Source organism: Sebastes umbrosus, chromosome 18 (genome assembly GCF_015220745.1).
Source record: "Sebastes umbrosus isolate fSebUmb1 chromosome 18, fSebUmb1.pri, whole genome shotgun sequence".
Taxonomy (NCBI): domain Eukaryota; kingdom Metazoa; phylum Chordata; class Actinopteri; order Perciformes; family Sebastidae; genus Sebastes; species Sebastes umbrosus.
Genome location: NC_051286.1, coordinates 1,519,525 through 1,543,133, shown reverse-complemented (window position 1 = coordinate 1,543,133; position 23,609 = coordinate 1,519,525). Strand labels below are relative to the sequence as shown.

The 23,609-nt window shown below is 41.0% G+C and overlaps 1 protein-coding gene and 1 long non-coding RNA gene across 10 annotated transcripts in view; one reads left to right on the top strand and one right to left on the bottom strand.

Moving 5' to 3' along the window:
- The window catches only part of col12a1b (collagen, type XII, alpha 1b), a 139,780-nt gene extending 127,033 nt beyond the window's left edge, over positions 1-12,747 (top strand). For 6 of the 7 annotated variants that reach the window (XM_037750790.1, XM_037750791.1, XM_037750793.1 and 3 more), the window contains 9 exons: positions 1,568-1,621; positions 1,725-1,778; positions 2,100-2,171; positions 2,258-2,293; positions 3,159-3,225; positions 4,718-4,903; positions 4,999-5,067; positions 8,000-8,170; positions 11,867-12,747. In XM_037750790.1, the coding sequence (XP_037606718.1) occupies positions 1,568-1,621; positions 1,725-1,778; positions 2,100-2,171; positions 2,258-2,293; positions 3,159-3,225; positions 4,718-4,903; positions 4,999-5,067; positions 8,000-8,170; positions 11,867-11,988 (831 nt within the window). In that variant the 3' untranslated portion in view covers positions 11,989-12,747. Of the gene's footprint in view, positions 1-1,567; positions 1,622-1,724; positions 1,779-2,099; positions 2,172-2,257; positions 2,294-3,158; positions 3,226-4,717; positions 4,904-4,998; positions 5,068-7,999; positions 8,171-9,174 lie in introns of all 7 variants that reach the window. The other variant, XM_037750792.1, reaches the window with a different exon arrangement.
- Positions 2,300-8,709, bottom strand: LOC119477021. Of its 3 annotated transcripts, none has more exons than XR_005204160.1 (3): positions 8,658-8,709; positions 4,686-4,919; positions 2,300-2,715 (listed from the first exon to the last, which is right to left on the bottom strand). It is a non-coding gene; the product is annotated as an uncharacterized LOC119477021 (long non-coding RNA). The 3 variants fall into 3 exon arrangements; XR_005204159.1 differs by having other exon boundaries at positions 8,662-8,701; XR_005204158.1 differs by lacking the exon at positions 8,658-8,709 and adding an exon at positions 7,977-8,114.
- Positions 12,748-23,609: the final 10,862 nt, after the last annotated feature.

The window sequence follows — 23,609 nt, the reverse complement described above, 5'->3', positions numbered from 1 at the left end:
AAATATAAGTAAATAAAGATAAATTAATAAAATAAATTCAAACAGGTGACCCAGATTCACAGTTTAAGGTTGGGTAACATTTCAGTTGAGCTCATCAGAAGGTAAAAAATCTTCTCAGAATTCCTTCTCAGTTTCAGTGTTTTGTGTCACTTGAAGCCCGTTGACCCGTCCGTGAGGAGACGCTCCATTAAATGTGTTTATAGGTGCAGTCACAGCGAAGGCTAAGTGGCTCCCGTGACCTCTGTTGACCTCTGAAGTGGAGTTTGTTTACATTTTTAAGCTTCGACCTTTCGGAGTTTTGCTTCAGTGGATTTTAAAAGAATCCTCCTTTAATGTCTTTACATGGACGTAGGAGAGATCAGTTTCATCGTTTTACTGTCGCTGTGAGAGTTTTAAATGCACAAAGATTCTCAGAAGGATAGATGGATGTCGTCATGGAGACAAGTTAAATAAATAATCAACAAGTTGCTCCTCCGTTTCTGAGCTCCATCTCACTACTACTTTATGCTTCACGTTTAACTGAAATATCTTACAGTAGTTTAAGTTCTACAACAGTTAACCTCAGACAGACTGACAGACGCTGCTCTGGGGATCCTGGTAGTTGGTCCTCTGGTCCTCTGGTAGTTGGTCCTCTGGTCCTCTGGTAGTTGGTCCTTTGGTCCTCTGGTCTTCTGGTAGTTGGTCCTCTGGTCCTCTGGTAGTTGGTCCTCTGGTCCTCTGGTAGTTGGTCCTCTGGTCCTCTGGTAGTTGGTCCTCTGGTCCTCTGGTAGTTGGTCCTCTGGTCCTCTGGTAGTTGGTCCTCTGGTCCTCTGGTAGTTGGTCCTCTGGTCCTCTGGTAGTTGGTCCTCTGGTCTTCTGGTAGTTGGTCCTCTGGTCCTCTGGTAGTTGGTCCTCTGGTCCTCTGGTAGTTGGTCCTCTGGTCCTCTGGTAGTTGGTCCTCTGGTCCTCTGGTAGTTGGTCCTCTGGTCCTCTGGTCTTCTGGTAGTTGGTCCTCTGGTCCTCTGGTAGTTGGTCCTCTGCCGGCGCCAATCCATTGAAAAAGTTTGGAAACTTTTGTTTGTCATAAATTTGCATCGCTGCCAGTATGAATAGTTTTGATGTGAAATATTCGCAGGTGAGTATTTTGCGTTGTTTATTCGTCTCCCCCCGCTGTGTTATGCTCTTTAAGACCGACCAATCAGCTGTGTGTCGAAACGAACCCAGAGAGAGTAAGTTAACTCCACGTGGACGGTGTTGATGGAGCAGGCTGGCTGCAGGTGAGCATGTTGGAGAGCAGATGCTGCAGCAACATGCATTTAATGACTAGCAGACCACGCGGGTCCTGCTTTATAATGGCCAATAAAACAGATCTGGAATAGATTAAAGTTCCCTGTAAATCTGATGCCGAGGCATCAAAGACCAGAGAGGACTGGTAATAAAAGTACAGAGCCGGGTTTCCCAGCAAAAAAAAAAAAAAAGCAGTTAGTGTTCGATACGGAGAAATCAGGAAACAAGCCGGATCAGTCGGAGCAGAGGTGACCCGTTCAGTTAAAAGGTTTTCATTAGTTCTGTTGTTGTGTGTTTGCAGGGTTCACCTGGACCTCGAGGTTCTGCCGGCCCCATCGGACCAGCTGGAGTCAGGGTGAGTACACACGGGCTGCTTTTAATGGTAACCATGAGTCCGTTAATAAACATGAACAGCACCGGTACCGGTTCAGGTTCTCAGTCTGCATCTTGTGTTTCAGGGCCCTCAAGGAAAGGAAGGAACAGCAGGACCCAGAGGCCCCGCAGGGCCCATGGTACGACCTTAATGGGTCCACACACGCAGGACGCTCAGCTGGAGCCATTAAGCCTTTAAATGCCTTGCTCAAGGAGGAGGTTTTAGAGGGCAGAAATCATGACTCATGTATTTCCTTTTAACAAGCTGATCCTGATTGAACTCATTTTCTGATCACAAGTTAGATTCTTTTATCAGAACAGATGATTGTAAAGATCAACAAAGAGCTTTGTGCTCCGAGCGATGCTTTAATATTTAACTGCTTAATGTGATAACGATTATGTCCAAGGTGCTTTAGTTGTTGTTTTCTAACTCAGTGGTGCTTTTCTGTGTTTCCTCACAGGGACCTCCAGGATCTCCCGGAGCATCAGGTGGTGCAGGAAAACCAGGAAACCCCGGAGACTCTGGGACTCCTGTAAGTGTCCTCGCTGTCACGGCGCCTCAGCTGGAGATTAAATGTTGTTTTCTGACAACTGAAGTGTTTTTATTTTCTGTTTTTAGGGCGCTGTCGGTCCAAAGGGAGACAAAGGAGAGAGAGTGAGTAGATCTGAGTTTATAAGAACTTCTCGTTTTAGTCCAAAGTGAGTTAATTATCTAAAGATTGAACTTCCTAACAAGTCATTTAAATATCTTCAAAGCCTCAACTGTTCTCACAAAACAGCAGTGAAGCAACGACATCTCAGTTTCCCATGTTTAAGGAATATTATAGAAATACATTTTAATATTTTAAAACAAGATTTGGAAGATTGTCTTGATTTAATTTAAGTAAATATGATTGAGGGACTCCTCGTTAAGTTAGGACTCCGTGTTCTTTAGTGGACTAAATGTTCCTGACGACTTGAAAGAGCAAGAAAAAACAAAGACATCACATTTTGAGAAAATAATCTTTATTAAATCCAAACGTCAGATAATTCATCACAGAGAAACGGAGCTCACATCGGAGTTCAACACACGAGAAGCTGGAACACAAAGAATGAAGATGAAGCAATAATCAATACAGAAAATTATAATCAGGAAATCTGTATAATAGAAACACAGAGCAGAAGAGATCAACAGGAAGGAAACAAACCTGACTGATTTACTTACTTAATGATTGACTGACTGATTTATTTACTGACTGACTGACTGACTGGTTTACTTACTGATTTACTTACTTACTGACTGACTGATTTACTTACTTACTGACTGACTGATTTACTTACTTACTGACTGACTGATTAAGTCAGTCAGTCAGTCAGTGGTTATTTTCTATCGGCATCCTTCCAGTGAATACAGCCTGTAGCAATAACTCCTATATGTCTATTTGATTCCTGTTTTATTCTGTTAGTTCCCATTCAAAGTTTCCACCTTTAATATTCCCAGAATGTTTAAACCCTAATCTGAACTTCCTGTTTGTCCTCAGGGCGACTTTGCTCCTCAGAACATGATGCGATCGATCGCCAGACAAGTGTGTGAGCAGCTAGTGACCGGTGAGTTAGTGAATGTCAGTCAGTCTCTAGTGATCTACTGATCCACTGATTCACTGATTCACTGATTCCTGATACTGATCCACTGATTCCTGATACTGATCCACTGATTCCTGATACTGATCCACTGATTCCTGATACTGATCCAGTGATTCCTGATACTGATCCACTGATTCACTGATTCACTGATTCCTGATACTGATCCACTGATTCCTGATACTGATCCACTGATTCCTGATACTGATCCACTGATTCCTGATACTGATCCAGTGATTCCTGTTACTGATCCACTGATTCCTGATACTGATCCACTGATTCCTGATACTGATCCACTGATTCCTGATACTGATCCAGTGATTCCTGATACTGATCCACTGATTCCTGATACTGATCCAGTGATTCCTGATACTGATCCAGTGATTCCTGATACTGATCCACTGATTCCTGATACTGATCCAGTGATTCCTGTTACTGATCCAGTGATTCCTGATACTGATCCAGTGATTCCTGATACTGATCCACTGATTCCTGATACTGATCCACTGATTCCTGTTACTGATCCACTGATTCCTGATACTGATTCAGTGATTCCTGATACTGATCCACTGATTCCTGATACTGATTCAGTGATTCCTGATACTGATCCAGTGATTCCTGATACTGATCCACTGATTCCTGTTACTGATCCACTGATTCCTGTTACTGATCCACTGATTCCTGATACTGATTAAGTGATTCCTGATACTGATCCACTGATTCCTGATACTGATCCAGTGATTCCTGTTACTGATCCAGTGATTCCTGATACTGATCCAGTGATTCCTGTTACTGATCCAGTGATTCCTGATACTGATCCATTGATTCCTGTTACTGATCCACTGATTCCTGATACTGATCCAGTGATTCCTCATACTGATCCAGTGATTCCTGATACTGATCCACTGATTCCTGATACTGATCCACTGATTCCTGATACTGATCCACTGATTCCTGATACTGATCCACTGATTCCTGATACTGATCCACTGATTCCTGATACTGATCCAGTGATTCCTGATACTGATCCAGTGATTCCTGATACTGATCCAGTGATTCCTGATACTGATCCACTGATTTCTGATACTGATCCAGTGATTCCTGATACTGATCCACTGATTCCTGATACTGATCCACTGATTCCTGATACTGATCCACTGATTCCTGATACTGATCCACTGATTCCTGATACTGATCCACTGATTCCTGATACTGATCCAGTGATTCCTGATACTGATCCACTGATTCCTGATACTGATCCAGTGATTCCTGATACTGATCCATTGATTCCTGTTACTGATCCACTGATTCCTGATACTGATCCAGTGATTCCTCATACTGATCCAGTGATTCCTGATACTGATCCACTGATTCCTGATACTGATCCACTGATTCCTGATACTGATCCAGTGACTTCAGCTACTTACTGTTCTCTCTGGTTCCTCCTCTTATGTTGCAGCACAAATGACTCGCGTCAACACGTTACTGAACCAGATCCCCAACGGCATGCAGCGCAGCAACAGCCCGGGCCCTGCTGGGCCGCCCGGAACCAGCGGCAGGCAGGGACCCCGCGGAGAGCCCGGCGCCGCGGGAAGGAACGGTTTCCCCGGAACTCCAGGTTCACAAGGCCAGCAGGGAGAGAGAGGTACGACACCGTCCATCTGAAAGAGAGGGACGAATCATTATTTATCAATAACAGGAATATTAGGACCAGAATCTGATCCTGAGTGTTTCCTTCAGGTCCTGCAGGAGAGAAAGGCGAGCGAGGAACGTCAGGAGTCGGACAGAAAGGACTGAGAGGACCTGCTGGTATGTTTCTCTCTCTGTATATCTATGTTATCTATATCTATGATCTACATGCTGCTCAGGTCACTCGGCCGGCTGTAAGAACTTGTTACAACCCAGAACACAACCAACTGGAAAACATGGATTATGAGAAAAGCATAAAGTCAATTTGGTCCTTTCTTTTAAACGTTTGGCAGCAACCTCTGAAGTGTCGGATGTCAGAGTTTCCCTGAATGCACCAACAGAGAGAGAGCTTCTCAAACAGACCCAAATATTCCCTTAAAGAATTAGGTCAACTAATCGTTCTACAGTATGTGACTGAAAGAGCAGCTTCTGGGAAATGACATTTATAACCTGTTATGCCTCAGAAATGTTCTGTAGTAACAAAGCGTCTGTAGTTAGACGGCTAAAAAAACACACTTATGTTTCTAAAAGTGCAGCCACAGAATCTGAAAACAGAGATTTAGAGCATTACTGATTAACCAACCGACCAACAACAAGGTAAGAAGATAAGAAGACGAAGATGAGCTGCTGAATCCTCTCCGCTCCCTCTTCACCACAACGCTCCGGTACACGCCCGCAGAACTGCAGACGCCACGCCGCACCGCCTGTCCATCCCCCGCTCCATGTTACCTTCACTGATGAACAAGACCCTGAGACACTTGAACTCCCTCACTTGGGGCAAAGACTCACCCCCCACCTGGAGGGTACAGTCCACCAGTTCCCGGCAGAGAACCACGGCCTCAGACTCTCATCCCGACCGCTTGACACTCGGCTGCAAACCGCCCTGGCGGATGCCAACACCCACTAGAAACGTGGACACAGCTCTCACTCTGGTTATACAAGGACCGGATGGCTCTTAACAACGACCCCGGTACTCCACAGGACTCCACCAGCGGACACGGTCGTAAGCCTTCTCCACTAAACACATATAGACCGGATGGGCAAACTCCCATGACCCTCCAACAGCGGGGCTGTTGGGTAAGCCCGGATGGAATCCACGTTGCTCCTCATGGATTCGAGGTTCAACCATCGGTTCGAGTCTCCTTTCCAGCAACCTATCCTTTGGATTTTCCCACCAAAACCGTCCTAAGTCCTTCCCATAGAAATCAGTCCCCAGGCTGTTATAGGCTCAGAGGAAGGTCTCAGTTTTTAGGTTACGTTACAATCCGTTCACACATGTGCAATAAAATGTGAGTATTGTCCCGAGCTGGATAACCAAACCAGCGCTCGCTGTCTGAAAGCACCTTTAAGTGATGACTCAAGCAGGTGAACCACCTCCACATCACAATCTGAACCAACATCCTCCAGCTAACAAACCGTTAGGATGTCACTTCCTCACAGAACCCTGAAGCTGCAGCTCGTCCTGCAAAAATCAGCTCAAACCACAAACCACAAAATCATGATGTCATCCTGAGCAGCTCCGCTGATCATCACACATCCAGTTAGACCTCCCGACTAAAGCCCCACAGCTCAACCCACAACCCGGTCTGAAGCTAACAGGGTCAAGTTGTGGAAACAGTGTGGGCGGAGAGGGAGAAAGGTCCTGGAACAGGAGGAAGTGGACGGCAGTGAGTCATTCATTCACAACATATGCTGAGGACGGCGAGGAGGAGAAGGAGGAGGAGACGGAGGAGGAGGAGGAGGAGGAGGAGGAGGAGACGGAGACGGAGACGTAGGGGACGGACAGTCAGGGAAACTTTCCAACCAGCTTTGTCCATGTCTAGACATCTCGCAGAGAGGGAAAAAGGATCAGCAGATTCCTTTTTTTCCTCTCGTAGTTCAGTTTTTGTTATTTCTATGTTCCAAATGTTGTGCCCGAGACCGTCAGCAGCTGCTCTCTAAAAGATTTATTTCCAGCTGAAAGTTGAGCACGATGACACAGAGCCACAATTATCTGGTTTAGAGATCACGGAACATCCCCCCGGGGGTTTTTACAAGAATCAAATAACATTTATCTCTGAAATCACAGCGTCATAATCTGTTTTCTATTGTTCAGAGATGATCATAAAAACACAAACACATGGAGGAGAATCACTCGGGAGTCTCAGCGTTTCTGAGAATCATCATTTTTCCAAAGCAAACTGGCTGCGTCGCTTTGCTCTGCCGTCACGTTCAGATGATTTAATCTTCAAGTTATTTGACAAATGTAGCTGCAACTAACTTATCTCCATTACTGATTCATCTGTTGGTCTATTAATGTCAGGAAATAATGAAAAATGTCCGTCGCAAGTTCCTAAAGCCGATGTCATGACATCAAATGTCTTGTTTCGTCCAACCAATAGTTCAGAATCCAAATATTTTGACTTAACTATCACGGAAGTGAAAGAAAAGCAGCAAATTCTCATGACTGAGAAGAAGAAAATGTCTGACAATTATGCTTTAAAAAATGCTTCTGTTGATCATTGATGACTAATCAATTACGGGGAGCTCTGTAAAGCTGCGTCAGCGAGCCACCTTTGCCCCAAGCCTTTCCAAGCCGACCTAGAGCCGGTCCAGCTGGCTGTTAACGAGGGTCTTTTGGCACAGAGAAGTACTCGTATCGGTACTCGGTATCGGCGAGTACCCAAATGTAAGTACTTGTACTCGGTCTGTAAAGTGATATCGGAGCATCCCAACATAATAGCTTTAAAACCCGCTACAACCTGTGACAAGATCGTTTGCTTTGAGGAAATTAGTGGCGTTAAAACGAATTTGCGTTAACTTTGACAGCCCTACTTCTTTTATTAATCATCGTTGAAGACTAAACTGAAATAGATCAGGACTAAATGAGGTTCATCATTCTGCAGGTTAAGAAATGAAGACAGAATGAAGCTGTGATAAACTGATGAGAACGTTCAGCACAACACGGAACTAAATAAACCTTATGAAAAATGTGAGGACAGGATTATTTAGTCCGTTCAGCCTCCTTGGTTAGTTAACGTGACGAACACCTCTCCAACTCTGTCCCCTCCAGGTCCACCAGGAGAAAGCAGGACAGGATCCACCGGTCCTCCGGGCTCCGGCGGACCTCGCGGTCCCCCCGGACGTCCAGGATACGCCGGAGTCCGCGGGCCCCCCGGACCCTCCGGATACTGTGACTCCTCTCAGTGCGTCGGTATTCCTTACAACGGGCAGGGATACGGAGGTACGTACCAACGAGTGCACGGGACGCTTTAATACAAATAACATCCTGCTAAACAATGCTAATAATGAAACCATAAAGGAGCACTCCAGCATTACGAGAGATCCACCTCTCTACTGAGGCCAGCATGTGTTTAGCCTAGCTTAGCACAAAGACTAGAAGCAGGGGGGAACTGTTTGTTTTGGTAAATCTAAAAAAGGGTTTAAAGGCGTTTTTATTTTCCTCAAAGTTCGGCAAACGTGTCATTTAGGTATCGATACCAAAACTCAGCTAGCTAGCAGTTTCCACCTGCTTCCAGTCTTTGTGCTAAGCTAGGCTAAACATGGAATGAATCCGTCTCTGTACTGGACACAAACAGATGTGCTGAAGGAGAACTACTTTATACTTCTACTCTGACGGCTTTAGTTACTTTGTAGATTTAGATTAATACAAATTATAAAGATCAAAATCAAGCAATCTGATTGGTTCAAAGCCCCGATATAATACCCACATACCACCGCTATGACGTCTAACTCCTTCGTACTTTCAGTATCACTCTGAGAAATAAAACGTCTAACGTAAACCACTAATGTGTTGTCATGGTTGCTTAGCGACAGGGTCACGGAACAGGTTACAGATACGGAGGAACAAAGTTAGCAGCTAAAACACGCCACAGAATGGTAACAACAGCGACCCGCTAGCTGTACATTATCCCGCTTATTACACGGCTGCTTACTTAAAAGAAATCAATCATTTTGACACAAAAACGGACTCCAGAGTCCGACATCAGAGCTGCGCCCACAGCATCTCAGTCTGAGATCTCAGACCACATTTCTCCCACAATCATCAGCGCAGTGTATCGGGGCTTAAAGACAGTAAACAAGGATCTCCCAGAATGTTGGATTGCTTCTTCTCGAGGATTAATGCATGTGTGAAAAATCACTAATCATGACAGAAAGTCCGAAGTTGTTTTATTCGCTGCTTTGACCTCCTGACTGACCCCTTCCATCCTCTTTGGCCTGTTTCAGGTTAGACTTTCTATTCCGCCTGTGCTGCTTTCACTGACATCCTGAAAAAAAACAAAGTCCTGTAACTGAAACACTTGCTCACACGCTCTAGAGCTGTTTAGACGGATAACCGCCGAAGGAAACCATTAACAAACAACAACACGACAACAAAGAGGGAAACTAACAACGACTCACAGCCAGTAGAACAAAAGCACCGCCACCGCCACCGCCGGCAGCGGCAGCAGCAGCAGCAGCAGCGGTGACGGCACCGACCCGTTTAGTGGCACCGACCCGTTTAGTGGCCTGTTTGCATCTTGAAGACCAGACACAGAACCGTTGTGTTCAGTGGAGGAGCATGCACCCAGCAACAACAACAACAACAACAACAACAACAACAAACACATACTAACAACAGAGACGCTGTGCAGCATCACCAGCAACAACAACAGCAGCAGCAGCAGCAGCTCTGTTAACAACATCTCTCCTCACGTCACCTGTAAATAAACTAATGTGTGCCTTGTAAATGATGTTTGAATCAAGTCCACTAAATTTAGTTTTTAACATCTGTAGTTTTGAAGCTTGTGCCTTGCGAACCAACAACCTGCTGCTTGCTGAATGCCAACAACAACGCCTCTTTTTAATGTACTGGTTTTTATTTTTCCTGCCGATGTGTGTTAGTAGCTGTTTTAAACTGCTCAGGGCCAAACCGAATCACTTCTACACATGTGACCCCGGACAGTTAGATTAGACCACTCCATCTTCACTCCCCAAACCAGCTATACTGTATCTGTATGTTCTATCAAATACTAACAATGCAATCCCACAGAAGTTTCTGCAGGCTGGTGGTAGAAGAACTTGAATTTTAGATAGAAATGTTTTGTTGTTTTATTTTGTAAATGAGTTGTAGAGAAAGGATAGCGTTGAGAGACTAACACCTGAACTTCTAACATCAATGAAAAGGGAAAACAGCACTGAGATGATCAGCAGGAGCGTGTCCAACCTGATCCCCCCCACACACACACACACACTAAAGCTCACAGCTGATTGGTTAATTAGTTAATTAGTCAATCATCAAAGTTGAAATCTATTCCTTATTTAGCTTTCTTTTAGCATCAATAATTAAAAAATCTATTTAAATATATTATGAAATCTTATCCTGATTGTAAGTTATTAATAACCTCACAAAAAAACGCAATCAAAATCTTTCTATAGACATTTAATCCTGAGAAAGACGAGACTAACTAGTGACAGAATGACGGCGTATTAGGGGCCATTGTAAATTAAAAAAAAAAAAAAAGAAAAAGAAAATGACGGATAGACGAATAGAGATTAAAGTCGTAAATTTACAAGAAAAAAAAAATGAAATCAGGATGTCGTCTTCTTCTTAATTGGCCCAATTCACCGCCATGACTCTTCAAAGTCCAGATGCTGATGATAATCTGGTGATTCTGGTCTAAAATCACGGGTATTTTCTGATTGATCAATCTGATTACAGTGTTTAATTTGATGAGGTCATCCGCTAGAGGCTGCGGCGGCGGCGTCTCTGGTTTGATGAGGATGACTCAACCTTACAAAGTGAAGCGACAAAAAAAACACATTTTCCAAGGTTTTTTTCTTCATTTTTTTCTTCTTTAATCTTAGAGCATTTCATATTTATTTCTCGCAAATTTTTGAGTTAATAATCTCAGAGAATATTTGGTACAATTATGAGAAAAAAAATCTAAAAATTACGAGAAAAAAAAAACTCACCTTAATCTCGGATACAAATTTCAGAAATGTACCACCCCTGCACAGTTATCATGTATTTATTTATTTTTTACAAACAATGGCCCTGATACGCCGTCTTAAGTAAGAGATGTACAATTGACTGTTTAATTAAAAAGGAGAACGTAATGTATGATATCATATATGTACAATATAATCACAATTTTATCATTCAAAGATTCTTTATAAAGCGAAGATGCTGTACCACCAAAGGTTGTGGCTTGATAGCATTCAATCCTCATTAAATCTAATTAGCTTTCAACATTTGACGATAACTAAAGTCATAAATAACTAAAAAAGGCAAAGATCTGTGATCATCTTTTGTTGTCTGGGAAGGCCGAAACTGTTTGAGCGTCAAATACATTTTTACAAAAAATGTGAACTACACTGCATAATATATGAAATATTAAGTTTCTCACACGTGAAAATAATAGTTGTAGCCTGCTAAATAAAATGACTTTATCAAGTAACTGATCAAAGTTGTTGCCGTCGATGGACTTATTGCCTCTAGTTAGATTTACACATGTTGGTGCATCAGCATGCAGTTAAATGCAGAAACGGTTTAAAATACAGATAAATGAACAAACCTCCTACTGTAGTTCCTCCACCAATTGATTTAGGAACAAGGTATCTCAGCCAAACTAATGTTGATAGCTTCATTTGTTAGTTTTTTATGGTCCACAATAATTGCTTCTTCCTGTTTTAGAAGACATTTGTAAATTAGTGGGTGAACAATTGGATTAAATTGGAGTGAAACAGCTGCTGTATGACGAGACAAACCTCCCCAAGCATCCAGAGGACACGCCCCTGCTGCTCACTAACCATCTGTATCGGTGCTTTAGCCAGCAGTCACGTAGATAAACAACATTTCAGCCCGTTCTTTTTGTGCATGTTGAGACAAACTGAGAAACTTAATGCTCAAATGGCCCAAACGATATCTCCCGAGCAGGCCAATATCCACCTGACCCCGACACCCGGGTAGTCCCGGACCCCGAGGAGGACGAGCTGTCGCAAAACCAGCGTCGAAAGAGATCGCTATCAAGGAAGGCCTCCGACAGGCTATCATCATAAGACACACCATGTTCTCTGTTTCTTTATTTTTCTTGTTCAACCTGTGTTTGGATTTATGCACATTATTACACGCAACAACAACAACAACAAAAAAACGGGGTTTGACATCTCGACTTTATTGGAAAACACCTTTAAATGCCTTAAAACGTATGTGAATATTCATTTTTGTGGCAGGTGAAGGGTTGAGACGGAGGGGAGGGAGTTCGGAAGAAAAAAAACATGTTAAGAATCCATAAAAAAACAAACCTGTGAGCTTTCTTATTCCAACTTGTGTCTTTTTGCTTGTAACATATTTGCATCCAGTTTGTATTAACTAGCAGTGTTGAACAGTGCACCCGTTGTAACAAAGATAAAGAAAGACAATGTTTGTTCACAGAGTCGGGACACCACAGTTCATCCAGTATAATCCTTCTCATTCAGTCTCATTATGGCAGTTAAACACAGCTTTCATTTTGTATCTCTAAACTTGATATTTATCAGTTTTCCTTTTATTCCGTCACAGCTAATTTTAACAAAGTAAAGGTGGAATTGCATGTCTGTGGTGTATATTTAGTACATGTTTTTTGTTACATTTTGTTTTAACCAGAATATAGTTGTTGTCATTCTTGTCATTCTCTCAGTATCGAATGCAGTCGAAGACTATGGAAGTGGTATTGCTGCTTCATGTTTGAACTGCAGATTGTGAATTCCACAGCCTTATTTTCTTATTTATTTCTGAAAACAGAAGAGGCATTTTTCAATAAAACTACTGAAAATTTACACCGTTGGTCTTTTTGTGATTCTTTCGTCAGGTGTCTTTACTGATTCTGTTAGGCAGAGGTTCTCAAAGTGGGGTCCGTGGTACTCTGCCAGGTCCGTGGAAGGTTTTTAGATTTATTCATTTAAATTATCACGATGGCTTCATAGTTAAACAAATCGTATTTTATTTCTTAAATCTCGCCAGGAAAAAAATGTTGGAATTATACCTTTCTGCAAACCACGGATTTTCACAACATTTTTCGACATACTATACTATGCCTTTTTTTCCAAAAATTGTTTCAACATGCTAAACTATGATGTTTTTTTAAGAGATTTTTGACTTACTATTCTAAGACTTTTTCACAATTTTTCGACATACAATACTATGACTTTTTTTTACAACAATTTGACATACAATACTATGACTTTTTCCAAGAACTTTTCGACATGCTACTCTATGACTGTTTTTTAAAGAGAATTTTCGACATGCTATGCTTTAACTTTTTTTCAACAAACTTTACGACATATACTATGAATTTTTTTTCCCAAAAATGTTTCGACATACTATAGTAAAACATTTTTTTCACAATTTTTCAACATACTATACTATGGCATTTTTTTAAGACATTTTCGACATGCTATAGTATGACATTTTTTTTACAATTTTTAAACATACTATACTATAATTTTTTTTCAAGAATTTTTTTTGACAAAATAGACTATAACTTTTTTCCACAACATTTTCCGACATACTATGCTATGACTTTCTCAGAAAAATGTTCAACATCTCATCTCATCTCATTCCTGTAGCACTGTATTCCCTCAAGGTGTTCCTGAGACATCGCGTTCACAAGAACAGACGGATGTACGTAGAGATGTAAAAGTAACTAACTAGAGGGTCTCCTGGGGGAGAACAGGGTAACAGATTACAGTGGACCTTTGGGCAGTTCCTCTACTTCTAAATCAGTGATAAAATTAAGGTTTAACAGCCAAAGACAGACCATAGTTTAGTAAAAGTTCAGCAGTCAGAGCCGAGCATGGTACTGGCTCCACGGTGTTATTTCTCTGAGGGAAAGACCTCCATCCTGGAGTGGAAACTTGGAGAGGCTGACATAAATAGGGCAGTCAGGAAATTGGGAAAGTGTCTTAAAGTGTTCTCCTCAGCCTCTTTGAATACTCACTTCTTTTTTTTTACGACCCTGAACTCAGGAGCTGCTGAGGATTAGCTAACTTCACTGGCCCGACTCGCTCGCTGCTATTTTCTCTTCAGATATTTTCCCCCTGATTCACTGCCACAAACATAAAGCTTAATAGCTGAGCACACGAGTGAGACGCACTAATCATCTATAAGCTGTAAACATCACATCTCCACCATGGAAACACCTCATCATCGCCGTTCGGCAGCTCAGATGAGTTCATCTCCACTCGAGTGTGACTCATCTGCAGCTACCAGTTACAAGGCAACGATCCCATAAAGACAGTTTATATTATTAGAGAGGAGAAATTATGAAATACCAGCTGGCCCCAACATCACATCATGTGTTTATTAAATATTAATAGTGTTGCTTTAGTGGTTCTACAATTCAAAATAATCCTCCTCTAACTGATTTCCTCCCCTCGGGTACTTCAGATTCACTGTTGAACTGTTGCTGACACTTTAATATAGAACTGCAATGATTCATTGATTAGTTAATCAATACAGAGTGATGCAGCAAATTAATTAAACCCCCTAATTTGGTCCATTGACCTTGACTTGCAGTTTCCATTTTTTTTAAACTTAACCTCCTTGTATAAAATGACCTGTGGTGACCTCTAGGATAATCACAGCCTCATGAAACTTTACAGCCACAAACTAGAGACCTAGAGCATTCAGAGGATGGATGGATCAGACTAGAGACCTAGAGCATTCAGAGGATGGATGGATCAAACTAGAGACCTAGAGCATTCAGAGGATGGATGGATCAGACTAGAGACCTGGAGCATTCAGAGGATGGATGGATCAGACTAGAGACCTAGAGCATTCAGAGGATGGATGGATCAAACTAGAGACCTAGAGCATTCAGAGGATGGATGGATCAGACTAGAGACCTAGAGCATTCAGAGGATGGATGGATCAGACTAGAGGCCTACAGCATTCAGAGGATGGATGGATCAAACTAGAGACCTAGAGCATTCAGAGGATGGATGGATCAAACTAGAGACCTAGAGCATTCAGAGGATGGATGGATCAGACTAGAGACCTAGAGCATTCAGAGGATGGATGGATCAGACTAGAGACCTAGAGCATTCAGAGGATGGATGGATCAGACTAGAGACCTAGAGCATTCAGAGGATGGATGGCTTTCCTCAGTCAACGAGGAGGTTTGTTGAATAAACAAGAGCTGTTTCCTCACTCGTTGAGTTAAACATCACAGAGCACGCTGGTGAAGCATCAGGAAAAAAGAGAACTTGTTATGCGGTGGTTTTAATCAGAAACCTCCTGCGGTCTAATTGGAACGGGATGAGGACGGCAAACAGCCTCGCTCCTCCCTCCAGCTTATCAGCAGCTTTGAACTTCCCCCCTCGACCTCGCAAGACAAAACAGACCGAGATACGATCCCCGATGGTGGCAAAATGCAAAACATATCTGAACACGATGAAATGTTTTAAAGACATGTTTTTGCTCTCTAACTGCTGACGACTGAAGGTCATTAGGAATAAACTGTAAACTGCACGCACATTCCTCCCATCCTGCTGAGTGGAAATCTGATTAAAGACACTCGGAGGACCAAAGGGAAAGGACACTTCGCAGCACACTGACGACATTTTCATTCATCATCTGATCTTTATAGAAGTGACCAATAGAAGTCAAAGGTTCCTGGTAGCCTCTGTCCAACACCGGTAGTATCATGACTTTACAAATCAACACCACGTTTACCCATAAAGCCTGTTGTTTCTGGTTGCATGAGCATCTTTCCTTTTATCTTCACTAAAGAGGATCAACATGTTGAAAAGGATTTTTCCACCATCTGCCATCGACGTCTGGACGCCTTAACAGCAACGCCCTCTTTACTCATCTACAATAAAATGTCAATTCAGTCTGATTATCAGGCGACGAAGGTTTGCCCCAGTCGGTAAAAAGAAGTGGACCTGTCAGAGTTTGTAGGTGGAATTAACAACGTTTATGTCACCTTCCTGACAAATGTCCACAAGTGTGGACAAGATTGATGAAGCTGTAGAGGTGGGAGGAAAAATGTATTCATCTAAGAATTGAGATTCTTATCTTCTAAGACTCTGAATCGATTTCATTACTCCCATAAATAGATTTTTAAAAACGTTTTTTCTATATATTTAAATATACAAATAAAATAAAATAGTCATAGTTAAAATAAAATAAATAAATATAAATAATGATAAATTGTTGGGGGTCTAGGACAGTACACCGTATCACATAGGGCACTTACATGAATAAAACAAGCACAGGAGTTAAGCTGAAGCATTGAACACAAAGAAAAATCAGGGATCTTGTGATTTATGATGTTAATTTTCACATAAAATAAATTATTCCAGTATGTTTTAGGGCCATTTTAAGAGTTTAAAAGAGTATAATCATGACATTTTCAAATAGCCCCCATGCCTATGTCAAGTAATACTGTGTGACTTCAAACTGTGACACAAAATACTAGTTTTACAGGGTTATTTTGTGTACAATTAATTTAAAAAAAATGAAATAGGCAAGTTGCTGAGATATAAAAAGGCAGCCAGTTTAAGCCTACAACTTTTATTTATGTCACAGGCAGGAGTTGTATTTTTTGTATTACTTGAACTTCTTCTTGAAGTCACTGAGAATTAAGAAATACTAAAAGTGTTTATTTGTGCAAGTTTAGCATGAATACCTTTTGCCTTTGTGTGTTTATATTATTGCAATCAGTTGATATAACGTTTTATCAATCATGAAAAACTCCATAATCTGCTCTGCTTTCATGCCGTAATTTGCCAAACCGCCTTCATTAGCGCAGAGCGGACTGGAGTAGGACCAAGAATCTAAACTGAATGGTGAGATACCGAGAGACTCCCGTCCGTAGTAAATAATACTTTTTATCAATCATCAGATTATTTTGTCGACTAATTGTTTCCTCTGTTAAATTTCAGTCTGTCAGAACTTCCTAAAGGCTGAGGCAACTTCTGCAAATGCTTGTTTTTGCTTGCCAAAAAATATTACAAATATACTAACAGTGTGCTATAACATAAGACAAAGAAAAGCAGCAAATCGTCACGTTTGAAAAGCAGCAAATCGTCACGTTTGACCAGCTTTAAGATACTCTCTAATTGTGTCTGCTGCTTGCTACTAAAAGATATGCTGAAGCTCCAAAGGGCTGCAGAGTTGATGTGAATTATTATTGTATTATTGGTGTTTGCTGCTCAGCGTCTGCAGGACAGAAGTGTCTGGGAGCTGCAGGTCGGAGCTCGCGTGCTGAAAGTAATCAAACTCTTTGGAGTGACGCCTCGTTTGTCAGCCAGACGCTCTCTGATTGATGGAGCACAAACACTGAGTTTCTGTCTGCGTTCAGCTGCACAGAAGGAGCTCCAATTATCTGGAACATTTTTATACAATCAGTCCAGATTCGTTTAATGACACCTTACTGCGTTCACATTGAGAGCGGGCCAGTGTTTATATATGTTTATATGTCGCTGTTAAGTGCAATAAAAACTCATCCTCCAGCTCAGCTTTTTGGGGCTTTTAGCAGAACTATAAACTCAGAGAGGTTTGCTGGCCAGAGGTGACCTCATGGAAACGTCTGGCAGTAGCGTTGGGTTGCTCAGTTTGAGGCGTCCCACCAGCCGCCGCCACCGTTCAGACACAGAACCAGCATCCCTCCGCATCGCTCCGGTCCACAACGACAATATTTGTGGAAGGAGTTTGTCTCAGTGGGATTAGAGCTGTCAGACAGTCAGCGCTGACGATAACAGGGTCAAGATAATGATCGGAGATGATCTCATTGGCTGATTCAACGTCAGCTGACGGAGTAGAGGAACCAGATTTCAAAATCTCTGACTTCACCCACTGAGGTTTAAAATCAACAACGGCGACTATTCAAATAGACTATTTAGAGCTACTACGAGGAACTTTAATATTGTGTTGTTTATGTCCGTCTCTGGGGCGAAAGCTGTTTCCACCAGAGTTCCTTTAGAAACCTCTCATTTGACCGCAGCAGGATCTGACAGTCTGCCCCTCTGAATCCTGGTTCTGGTTCTCCCGTGCCTCCCTTCCCTCCAGCGGGCCCAGCAATACGGCCTCACGATAATTAATACAATAATAACGCAAATTTGTTTAAACGCCACTAATTTCTTTAACGCGTTAACACATGAAACTAGAAAAATCGAAGGAATCCATCGGTACCAACCATCAACCATGTCAGACTAGCTGGTCATGAAGGAGGTTCAATAACGCTCCAAACTTACACTACATTTTGACAAGGAAAAACTGTCATGTCCATTTTCAAAGGGGTCCCTTGACCTCTGACCTCCAGATCAGTGAATGTAAATGGGTTCTATGGGTACCCACGAGTCTCCCCTTTACAGACATGCCCACTTTATGATCATCACATGCAGTTTGGGGCAAGTCATAGTCAAGTCAGCACACTGACACACTGACAGCTGTTGTTGCCTGTTGGGCTGCAGTTTGCCATGTTATGATTGGAGCATATTTGTCCACTCCCATGTTGATAAGAGTATTAAATACTTGACTAATCTCCCTTTAAGGTACATTTTGAACAGATAAATGTGTGATTAATTTGAGATTAACTATTTTAATCAATTGACAGCCCTAATAAGTCATCATCGGTTTCACAGTGTAAATTATTCTAAATACTTAAACTATTATTATAACAACGTCCTGAAACTATTATGCTTCCTTTAAGTCTTACAAAACAAACCTCTGTATCAATATATACAGTTAATTCTGTACATTACTGGGGCATTATAATCAGTGCATATTCAATATATATTACAGTTAATGTCATGGTCCTATTAGGGTCCATTTTGAACAGAAAATTAACGTGATTAATTTGCGATTAAATATTTGAATCGATATTTATATATCTTGTGTTTCTGGCTTTGAGTATAATATTTTAAAATCCTATTTATGGATGAAAGGTGCAACACAAATAAATGAATATTATTGTCATGCAACATGTCGGCATCCATCAGACAATCAGGTTACTTTTGCAGCAGCAGTTCTTCATGAATAAGAGCAATTTTTGATCCTAATTCTGTTATGAAAATATTGTTTTATTTGATATGTTTCATTATTTAAGCCACACAGATGACTCATACCTGGTTTGGGTTTCCAGGTCTTCATGCAGATCAACTGTGTGATAAGTTTATCAGATAAAACTGGACCTGAACCGGAGTGGAGGTTTACTTTCCCCTCAGTTTTCCCTGGAAAGTGTCTGTGCTTGTTTTACTGAGGCGACTCATGTCTGCATGTTAATGCTGAATTCCACTTACACATCATTACACATCATTCCCTACTTTCCTCGAACTGACCCTGTGATTTACGGTTAGTCACACATTAGTCACGCGGGGTTTCTTCTGGGGAAAAAGGACACTTGTGAGATGCAGGTCAGCGCGGTGTCGTTATCTGAACAAGACTAAACGTCCTGCGTGGCAGGCATTACAACCAGAACAGAAAACTTCTACAGCTCTCAGACACGCTGAAGCTGACTCAGCAGTTAGTGGAAGACGTCGTCAGTGTCGCTGGAATATCGTGAAAACTAACAGGAAAAAAATCTGTTCCGTAAACTGAACTATCGCTGCCGCCGCCGTTTCTCTGGAAATGTCACATTCACTCGACTCAGACGACGACATCGGCTCCGTCTTACAAGGGAACCTCGCTGAGGAGCGTGTGAGCAAGGCAGTAAACTGGGACTATTTGTGAGTAAAGATGTATATATGTATTATTGTAAATCAATTAACAACACCAAACAATGATAGATATTGATCCAGAAACCCTCACAGGTACTGCATTTAGCATAAAACAATATGCTCCAATCATAACACGGCAAACTGCAGCCCAACAGGCAACAACAGCTGTCAGTGTGTCAGTGTGCTGACTTGACTATGACTTGCCCCAAACTGCATGTGATTATCATAAAGTGGACATGTCTGTAAAGGGGAGACTCGTGGGTACCCATAGAACCCATTTACATTCACTGATCTGGAGGTCAGAGGTCAAGGGACACCTTTGAAAATGAACATGACAGTTTTTCCTCGCCAAAATTTAGCGTACGTTTGGAGCGTTATTTCACCTCCTTCATGACAAGCTGGTATGACATGGTTGATACCGATGTATTCATCAGGTTTTCTAGTTTCATATGATACCAGTATCTCCACTGAGCCGCTACCACCTAAAAATCGCGTTAATGCGAGAAATTAGTGGCGTTTACGGTTATCATAGCTTTAACTTTGACAGCTCTATCTTTTAATAAATATATTATTAATATTATTTGTTTTACTGTGCCAGTATAAAATGTGAACTTTGTTGAGCGCCATCATTTAGACGTTGACGTCATCTTCCTCTTTGATCTGCTCGTTAGCATCACACATCACAAACACTTCATACGAGATGAGACACAAACACAACCTCATCACCTGGCGACAGACTCTGCATCTGTAGTAAAGTGTGAACAACATGACGCGCTCAGGAAACTATCCAACAGCTGGAACAATCGGCTCCACACTTCATGCTTTCTTTCACCCACTTATTTAAAAATATAAAGCTTTCATGTCAAAAAAACTGGACCATTCAAAAATCACCCGGTGAGATTCTGTGTTTAAAAAAAGTTTAGTATTAGATCAAAGTTGATGCTTTAATAAAATAAAGTTGAGTAAATGTAAAAAAAAAGTTGATTTAACAACCATTTCTGTGTGTAACCTTTCCAATAAATCCACACTGTTCTTCATCATTCTGATGTGTTGGAGCTCTGCAGTGAGAATGAAATAGTTTTCCACACATGCATGTATCCTGTGTTATTTATCTGGGAGTTAAAGCTGCTGAAAGCTAATTTATCAGCGTAATAAAACTGCCTGAGACGACCCAAAGAAAATGTCTCCTGGCGTTTTCTGCACTTCCACGACTGACAATCGCTAATGAACTTAACGCTAAATGAGCCGAATCAGCAGCCGCAGCTCGTCCAAAGAAAAGTCAGACGATCTCCAGAGGAAATATAAAAAACTTCAGCTCAATATTGAGATTAATTTTTAAGCAAAACCACGAACTCCAAATCTGATAACAAGGCGTCGGTGACGACAACAGCTGTCTGCTTCAAATACAGTTTTAGTGTTCTCACTCTGGCCGAGACGTTAATGATGACAGAGCAGAAACTGAGGTTATGATTTGGCTGAAAAGATGCTGAGAAGCTGAATTTGTGTGTTTGAAACTAAACTGATGGTCGTCAGAGTGAACAAATCATATGAACAAATTTAAGGCATATTTTTAGATCCAATAAAAATGTCAATTTGTTTAATTTGTTTTCATGGTTGCAGCCTGGCTGCTCTTTACAAATTATTATTTCTAGTAAACATTGTAAAGTAATTAAGTACATTTGCTAAAGTCATTATGTACAATGTTGAGGTACTTGTAAGTATCTCCATTTTATGCTTTTTTATACCACATTTCACATGAAAATAATCGACTTTTCACACACTATATTTATCTAAAATCTAGTTTAATATCTTATAAAATCTGATGCATTGTTACCGCTTGAATGAGTCTTTACCCCAAGTGAAGGAGTTCAAGTACCTTGGGGTCTTGTTTAGCGAGTGAGGGGACTATGGAACGTGAGATTGGCCGGAGAATCGGAGCAGCGGGGGGGCGGCATTGCATTCGCTTTACCGCACCGTTGTCACGAAAAGAGAGCTGAGCCGGAAGGCAAAGCTCTCGATCTACCGGTCAGTCTTCGTTCCTACTCTCACCTATGGTCATGAGGGTTGGGTCATGACCGAAAGAATGAGGTCGCGGGTACAAGCGGCCGAAATGGACAAATGCCGAAAAATATAAAATAGATAATACAGAGAGAATTATGACCTGTTTATGTATGCATTGGTATTGGTATGGACTAATGACATCCCTAGTGTAGGCCTATGGGAACTGACTGAAACTGTTAAAATCACTGATATGAAGGATTCTGAGATTTAACAATCCTGAAAACATGTTTTTGTTTTTCAAATCTGATAAACCAAAAATCCAAAGTATGAAATGGAAATTGAATACTGCCACTAAATTAAATGTTCAACTCCTTACTTTCCCCTCAGAATCTTTATGAAGTCAAAGTTCCTGAAAGTAATAGACGTAATATATTAAATTATAGTTTTAAAATGCACTGGAAGCAAAAGCAGGTGTGAAGCAGCCCAAACTAATACATGTCTGACATCGTGCCCGTGGAAATGTGGCATCAGAGCAAAGAGATGTGATCTTCGTTGGTGAGTTTGTGTTCAGTCTGAGAGGAGGAGGATGGTCTCCATTAATCTCTGGCTTCATCACACACAGACAGTATTCATTCTCAACAAGCAGGCCAAATGTTTTCCAATTAAATCAATTGATAGAGACTTTAAATTGATTTACTTGAGGTTTCATTGGCTTGGCTGTTTAGTATCATCTGTGTCTGTCCTGATTTAAACAGCTCAAAGTTTGAGGGTAAAAAGCTGCATTCAGTCACGTTTATATAAATAGTCACGGTCGGATCAGATCATGAGTTGTTTAGCTACAAATATGGAAAGAAAATATTTGGTTTAACAATAAAATAAAGACAAAGTAAAAACACAAGTTTGAAGTCAAACTTGAAGATGACGTCTGCTGCCGGTGTTGTGCATGTGTCTTTGGTATTGTTTTCACTGCTATTAAATATGGTATACAAGTCAAAAATAGATAAGAACATTCATTTATTATTATTATTATTGCCTGCCTTAAGACATCCACAACACTCACACACTAAAAGAGATATCAGATTGCTGTGTACAACGCTGTCTGAAATATCTACAGAGTAAAGACAGTAAAGTTGCAGACAGTAGCAGTCAACACAAGGGCGAGTAACGCTAGCGTTAGCAGCTAATGCTACTCCCAAGCCATGTGTTGTTATGAAGCTTTGTGTTTTTATGAAGCTCTGTGTTGTTATATGTTATGAAGCTATGGGTTGTTATGCAGTCATGTGTTGTTATGTGTTGTTATGAAGCTATGTGTTTTTATGAAGTTATGTGTTGTTATATGTTTTTATGAAGCTATGTGTTGCTATGTGTTTTTATGAAGTTATGTGTTGTTATATGTTCTTATAAAACTGTGTGTTAAGTGTTGTTATGAAGCTATGTGTTGTTATGTGTTGTTATGAAGCTATGTGTTGTTATGTGTTGTTATGAAGCTATGTGTTATGTGTTGTTTTGAAGCTGTGTGTTGTTATGTGTTGTTATGAAGCCATGTGTTATGTGTTGTTTTGAAGCTGTGTGTTTCTATGTGTTGTTATGAAGCTATGTGTTGTTATATGTTGTTATGAAGCTATGTGTTTTTATATGTTGTTATGAAGCCATGTGTTGTGTGTTATTATGAAGCTATGTGCTTTTATGAAGTTATGTGTTGTTATATGTTCTTATGAAACTGTGTGTTAAGTGTTGTTATGAAGCTATGTGCTTTTATGAAGCTATGTGTTGTTATGTGTTGTTATGAAGCTGTGTGTTGTTATGTGTTGTTATGACGCTATGTGTTGTTATATGTTGTTATGAAGCTATGTGTTGTTATGTGTTGTTATGGAGCTATGTGTTGTTACATGTTGTTATGAAGCTGTGTGTTGTTATGTGTTGTTATGAATCTATGTGTTGTTATATGTTGTTATGAAGTTATGTGTTGTTATGAA